General features: G+C 40.4%; 2 protein-coding genes across 2 annotated transcripts; both read left to right on the forward strand.

Annotated features, from left to right (window-relative positions):
• Positions 1-813: 813 nt before the first annotated feature.
• On the forward strand, positions 814-1,925 carry LOC110895568. The gene is made up of 2 exons (XM_022142892.1): positions 814-1,593; positions 1,653-1,925. The coding sequence occupies exons 1-2, from the start codon at positions 814-816 to the stop codon at positions 1,923-1,925; spliced, it is 1,053 nt and encodes a 350-aa protein (XP_021998584.1).
• Positions 1,926-5,660: 3,735 nt separating this feature from the next.
• On the forward strand, positions 5,661-6,745 carry LOC110921613 (ethylene-responsive transcription factor ERF061). Its single transcript, XM_022165965.2, has one exon. It carries the CDS (start codon positions 5,769-5,771, stop codon positions 6,630-6,632), a length of 864 nt encoding a protein of 287 aa, XP_022021657.1. The 5' UTR covers positions 5,661-5,768; the 3' UTR covers positions 6,633-6,745.
• The last annotated feature ends 604 nt before the right edge of the window (positions 6,746-7,349 follow it).

Below are 7,349 nucleotides of genomic sequence, written 5' to 3' on the forward strand. Positions count from 1 at the left end.
AAGCGTTTCGGTTCATTGCATGGGGAACTCTTCGTCTCCCTGCATGGGTAACCAAAAATCGTGCACGTCCCGTTTTTCCAAAGCTGTTAGATCGTCCAGTAGTGTGTCAGGGGATGTGCAAGAGCCGGCTGCAGTTTTTAATGAGGCAAGAGAAAAGGAGGTTGGTGAAGGACATTATGATGACTTGATCCAGGAGAAAAGTCATGAGGGTCTTAATGATGGTGACTATGTTTGTGGAGCCCAGAGCTATGTAGCTGACAGTAATGACATCAGAAGAAAGGAGGGGCCCACCTCGCCGTTGAAAGATGGCAGTTCTATTAGGAATCCTCAAGTTGTTGGGTCCCACGGTGATTGTCTTAATGGGGTCCATCTTAATTTTGATGACTGGGCCACTAGGAATATTGGTGTGGGAAATGGGCTTGAAAGTGGGCCTAATTTCTCGGTACAAGGGGATGGTGCTGAGCTCTTAAGGCCCAGTTATATTACATGTAGGTCCAAAGTTAAGGGAGCTAATTACAAACAGGCCCAAGTTTTCATTACCCCTGATCTGAATAACATAACTGTGGATGGGGAAAGTTCAGATCCCTTTAATATTGAGGACATATTCAGGAAGGAGGCTGAGGAGAACAGGGGGCCGGAGGGTACCTGCAGTTTTCAGTCGGCGCGGGAAAAACATCCAGAACCGAGAGATGATTTCGATTTTGAAGTGGAGTGCACTCTTGATTTGGGGGCTCGTATCGGTATTGAGGTGGAAGGGTTCAAGAATCATGTGAAAAATATTGTGAATGGGGAAAGGGAGAACAGCACTCGCCAATGAATTTCTTATCCTTAAACATTAATAGGGTGGTTGCGGTTAACAGAGCCCCGTGGGTGCGAAATTTGAAGTCAAAATTGAAAGTGGATTTTATCGATCTTCAAGAAACACACCAGGCGAGGCTGTCAGATTTCGATCTCCGACAATTCTGGGGTAGTTCCTTGATGCAATCATGTGTGGTGGACTCGGTGGGTAGATCGGGTGGCCTCGCCCTGATATGGAACCCGGATGTCTTCTCTCTTGAGTCGTCCTACTCAAGTCAAAGATTTCAGCTTGTTTCTGGTAAAGTTAGAGGTTCTGATGGCATTCTTAATATTCTCAACCTCCATGCCCCTAATAATGTGAGCCTTAGAAGGTCGTTATGGAGTGAGATTACTGTTTTGGTGAATAATCTCAGTGGGTCGTGGGTGGTGTTTGGCGACTTCAACGACGTCAGAGCGGAGTCTGAACGGGTCAATTCCAGATTTGATGTTGGTGCGACTGATGCGTTTAACGCGTTCATTAATGGGGCCGGTCTGCTGGAGTATCCGATGACAGGAGGTAATTTTACTTTTGTTTCGGGTCATTCTGAGGTCAAATTGAGCAAGCTTGATAGGTTTCTGGTGAACGTTGAGTTCATGTTTTGGTGGCCGATGGCTAAAGCGGCTGTCCAGGAAAGGGGTGCCTCGGACCACTGCCCCATTACCCTTTCTTGTAATATTGTTGATTTCGGACCCATCCCGTTTAAGTTTTTCAATTCGTGGTTGGGGGATCAGAATGTTGCGAAGATTGTGTCTAATGTATTAGTAACGCTGTGGTGGGAGATAAAAAAGATGTTGCTTTGCTTTTGATCTTGAAGAAAATTAAAGAGGGTATTAAAAAATGGAGAAAGGAGGCCAGCTTAGCTAAGGAAAAAGATCTTAATCTAATGAAGGAGACTGTGAGCCGAATTGAAAGCATGGCCGTACAGGGGCAGATTTCGGATGAAGATAAAAAGAGAAGAATTGATCTCAGAGTTAAGATTCAAGGGCTGGAATTAGCTATGGCTAAGAATATTCAACAAAAAGCGCATATCAACTGGTTGAAGTCGGGTGACGAGAACAACTCGTTTTTCACAAGATGGTGCAAGTGAATCTGGCGAGTAATAGAATTAACGGCCTTATGTTTAATAATACGATTATTTCCGACCCTTCAGACCTTAAGAACGAGATCAGAAGCTGGTTAAAAAAGCATTTTTCCGAACCAATCTATAGAAGGCCGAAGTTTATTGGAGATGGGCTGTCAAAGATCTCGAATCAGGATGCGTCGATTCTGGTGGAGGATTTCTTGGAAGCGGAAGTTTGGAGAGCCATTAAATCTTGTAACGGTGGGAAGGCTCCGGGGCCGGATGGCTTTACCTTGAAATTTTTTAAGGTTTTCTGGAACGATTTAAAGCCATTTTTAATGGGAGTCTTTAGAGATTTTTTTGTCAGCGGCAAAATTAATAAAGGTTGTAACTCTTCCTTTGTTACCCTTATCCTGAAGTCAAAAGATCCTCAACATCTCTCAAACTTTCGACCCATCTCTCTTGTTGGCTCGGTTTACAAGATCTTAGCTAAAGTTTTAGCTAATCGACTAAAGCCTATTCTGAACAATGTCATATCTCCTACGCAATCGGCTTTCGTTGGGGGAAGGAATATTTTGGATAGCCCATTAATTATTAGTGAAGCGGTCGCTTGGGCTAAGAAAAATAAATCGAAAATGTTAATTTTTAAAGTCGACTTCGAGAAGGCCTATGACTCAATCAATTGGAAGTTCCTTTTTCAAATGTTGACGCATATGGAGTTCCCGGCTAGGTGGATTTCTTGGATGAAAGGCTGCCTCAGTTCTAGCTTTGGCTCGATTCTGGTCAATGGCTCACCTACTTCCGAATTCAAATTTAAGAGAGGCCTACGCCAGGGTGACCCGCTCTCCCCTTTCCTGTTTATTATTGCAATGGAAGTGATCAATTTATTCCTGAACAGAGCGGCCGCAGATGGTAGTTTTCAGGGTTTTCAGCTCCCGAATGGTGGGCCAGTTCTGTCCAACTTATGTTTTGCCGATGACGTCCTTTTTATCGGTACTTGTTCAGAACAGAATGTGGCTACTATAAATCGATTACTGAGATGGATTGGGTTGGTGACTGGCCTTAAAATAAACAAGAGGAAATGCAAGCTCTTTGGAGTCGGAGTTCGTGGGGAGGAAGTGGATCGGCTGGCGTCGATATTAAATTGCGAGGCAGGGTTTTTACCGTTTATGTACTTGGGAGTACCGATTGGGGCTAATATGAAGAGGGCAAAGCTTTGGAAACCCGTTGTGGATAAGGTGAGTGCGAGACTGTCGAAGTGGAAAGCGAGACACTTGTCTTTTGCTGGTAGGTTAACGTTAGCAAAGTCAGTATTGGGGAGCATTCCAGCTTATTACTTGTCTTTGTTCTTGGCGCCTAACTGTGTTATCAATAAGATTGATAAGATTCGAAGAGATTTTGTTTGGGGTATCTCAGATTCTAAAAAGAAGTTCAGATGGGTCAGGTGGGAGTCAATGATGAGATCGAAAAAGTCCGGCGGTTTGGGGGTTGGAAGGCTTAAGGATTTCAACCTTGCGATGTTATCGAAATGGTGGTGGCAGTTCAAAGCCAACCCGCTCCAACTGTGGTCTCAAGTCATCGCTTCTACTCACAAATTCTCTGCGGATAATCAGATTATTCCGGTGTCTAAGTCGATTCCTGGGGTATGGAAAGATATCGGTAACGTAGATCCGGAGCTCCAAAAGCTGGGTTTAGATATCAAGCAGAATTTGGTCGTCAATAATGGAGTGTGGAAATGGCGGACTGAATCAGATGATGTGTTCTCGGTCAAGCAAGTCAGGATAGACATCGAAGATACCTTGGGGGCCGATCCAAGCTGCGTTCCGGGGTTTGAATGGATCTCATGGGCCCCTCCCAAAGCGAACCACCTGCTTTGGAGAGCGATCCTTGGGAAGTTAGCGTCTAGAGCCGGATTAGCCCGTAGAGGCATTCCCTTGTCTGATGTCTCTTGCCCCCGGTGCGGCTTAGCTCTCGAAGACTCGGATCACATTTTCTTCAATTGTATGTGGGCTAAATGCGTCTGGTGGAATGTGCTTTCTTGGATCGGGATTAGTTTCCCTGCGGTGTGCGATTCTCTAGCCGTTCTGTTGAGTCACATTAAAGAGGCCCCTGGTGGGAAGATTTGGAAGAAGTTAGTTCGCACCATTATTGTCGCCACAATTTGGAGGATCTGGGTTGCTAGGAATGCGAAAGTGTTCGACGATTGCTTCATTCCGATTATGAAGACCGTAGAGCTTGTGAAAGAAGATGCCTTCCTTTGGATCTGCAACCGATCAAACCTCAAAGCGCCTACTTGGGATAAATGGAGGATGTTTGATGTAGTTGAGATGTTGTAATTTCCCTTTGTTTCGTTTGTCGTTGTTTCGTCGTTTTGGTTTTGGTTTGTTGTTTCCCAGCTTCTTGCTGGCTCTTTATTTGCATAAATAAAGTGGTTTTGTCGTTAAAAAAAAATAAATAAATAAAAAAATACTCCTGCCATGAAGTGACCTTTTTAATCTAATTTTTATCAATGATTAATGCAATACGTGTCCAAAATTGCAACCTGTTGACTTTCACCAATTAAACAACTCTTTACAGCTATACAACTTTTTATACATGCCTTTTAAGTGAAATAAAAAATTATTTGACAATATTATAAACTACATGTGACGGTGTAAAAAGTTGATGATATTTTCCAAAAGCAGATATGGCTTTGACCATCAAACTTTACTTTTTCGAAGTTTAACCACTAAACAAACTTTTAGGTATTATTTTTTTTAACCGCAAATTTGTATCACTGATGAACCATTAGAGTATCATTGTGTCATCAGCAGAATCACCCGATCATATCCCTCTCCACTAGGCATAATGCCTATACACCAATTCAGAGCCACCAGTAGAACCACCTGATCATATCTTTCTCCACTAGCCATAATGCCTATACACAAATTCAGGAGTAAACCCAATAAATATGTGAAAAACCTCCCTTGTGGGAATCGAACCCAGGATCTATTGGTCTCAAAATCTTATCTCACTCCAAAATGCCACTAGGCTATAAAGCCATGGGCAGATAATCTATTATTGTGTCATGATAATATGGTGAAATATTATCGTGTGTTTTTAAAAGATGATAATATGGTGAAATATTATCTTGTTTTTAACTTCTAAAAGTTTTAAGACAAATTTTTTTCTTTGTTATTTATAATTATTGTTATTTATAATTATTGATGTAAAATAGAGTAAAAGTAACATTTACCATTAAAAAAGCTGTTTATTTAAAAAAAAATATAATTAATTGTTTGACCTGTATTAATTTTACTTTTAAATCATCGACACTGGTTGATTGGGTTAGACAAGCGATCACTTGTTAGCCGGTTTAGATATACAAAACCGTCAATGAACAGTTAGGCCAACAATTTTGAATTAACCGGCCAAGTAAATAAACTGACCATGATAAGCAAGTTATAACAAAAACTTTTTTTTTAATCTTTTTCAATATCTCATGATTTTTCCTCACGTATTTTTTTCTTACCATGTATAAAATTATGATAATTTATTCAATTTATCAATATGTACCTCCACAACATAAATCCAACATGAGTGTTTGTTAAACCATTAATAGGTACCTCCACAGCATATAAACCATTAAATACACATTCAAGGGTAAAAATGTCATTTCTATTTTTCAAGCCATTTTCATGAAATTCCAAATGGAAAATAATTCATCACAAAAACAAAAGTGCCTATAAATACCACTCGTAAACATCCAAATAAAATACTAAAACAAATCCAGTCTCCTCAACTCAACTCAACTCTTCTCCTCCATCAATAACTTCAAAAAGCCAAAACAGAGCACCCTATCTTCCCCTGTTTTCATCTTCTCCAGAAATCATGCAAGAAAACACCACCAATCCTTTTGTAACTCCTTCAATCAGCGATTCGGTTCGATCTTCTCTATCGAATTTGATCCTAACAGGCGGAAATCAAAGCACTCTGGATTCAATTTTCTCACTCTGTTCCTCATCTTCAAAAACAGAGGAATTTTCAGCAACAGGGTCCTCTGTTTATCTAAAACAGAGAGATTTCATCCTCAATTTCCCAAATTTCTCAAATTCTACAAATTCCCAAAATTTATCAACCAATTTTGACTCAAATTCTTCAGTTGGGTTCAATCCGCAATCGAAGAAGAAATCGTACAGAGGAGTGAGGCAGAGGCAATGGGGGAAATGGGTTGCCGAAATTCGACTGCCGCAGAACCGGATGAGGGTGTGGTTAGGGACGTATGAGTCGCCCGAGATGGCGGCTTATGCGTACGATCGAGCTGCGTATAAGTTACGCGGGGAATACGCGCGGGTGAATTTTCCGGCAGGGTTGGTCGGAGATGAGCGGAAGTTGAGTGGTTTGAGGACCGCCGTCGATAATAAAATTGATGCCATTTTACAAAAAATTAAGAGAGAGAAAACTAAAAAGAGGTCGGAGAGAGAAAAGGTTAAAGCAGTGACGGATTCAGAAATTTTTATTACGGGGGTTGGGAGTGTTTCGGGTGGTGGAGAGAGTTGTAGTGGGAGTGAAATCGGGTCGGGTAGTGTTTCGGAAGACGGGTTTTGGAAGGGGGAGAATTGTTCGTCGGGTTGTTCGTTTTCCGGTGAGTTGACGGCGGCGGAGGGGGCCGAGGAGGCAGAGACCGGTGGTTGGTCTCTTGCCGGAATGCCTTCTTATGATTTGGATTTGATATGGGAAATACTTGCTAATTAGGAGTGGTTAAATTGTAACCCTTAATTTTGACTTTTGAGATGGTCAACTGTGAAAAATTTGTTCAAGAGAGTTGTGTTTTTGAACTTTGAAGTAATATAATGTGTATTCATACATGCCATGAGTTTTTTAATTTCTAACCGTAGTAGTGTGTTTACATGAGTTTCTTTTGCTGAAACAAATCATAAATTATAGAAAATCATAAATTATAGAAAATATTTGCTACACGGGTCAACACAAATGATTGTTTTTTTTTTAAACAAACTATATTCAAATACAGTGGCGGAGCTAGCCCATTTTTTTAAAGGTATCCTGATATTTTTTACCGTACATTCATACAATAATATAAAAACGATAATAAATAAAATAAAACAAATACCTAATAGATTTGTCATCTTCTTTTTTCTTATAGCTTAAAATCGTTCTATCACATCGTCGTCTTTTACTTTATCAAAAGTTTTTTTTCCAACCACATAAACCACAACATTGTTCAAATATTTCGGGCCTATTCGATTGGGTAAATCTGTCTTGACAAACTTCAATTTAGAATTACATCTTTCAACGGTTATGTTGCAACAGATAAAACCAAAGCTAGCTTCTTTACCGGATATATTTTTTTACCGTACATTCATATAATAATATAAAAACAATAATAAATAAAGGAGTTAATTACTGTTTTCGTCCCTCTGGTTTGTCAAAAATCACTATTTCAGTCCATTA

The sequence above is a fragment of the Helianthus annuus genome, chromosome 2, assembly GCF_002127325.2.
Source record: "Helianthus annuus cultivar XRQ/B chromosome 2, HanXRQr2.0-SUNRISE, whole genome shotgun sequence".
Taxonomy (NCBI): Eukaryota; Viridiplantae; Streptophyta; class Magnoliopsida; order Asterales; family Asteraceae; genus Helianthus; species Helianthus annuus.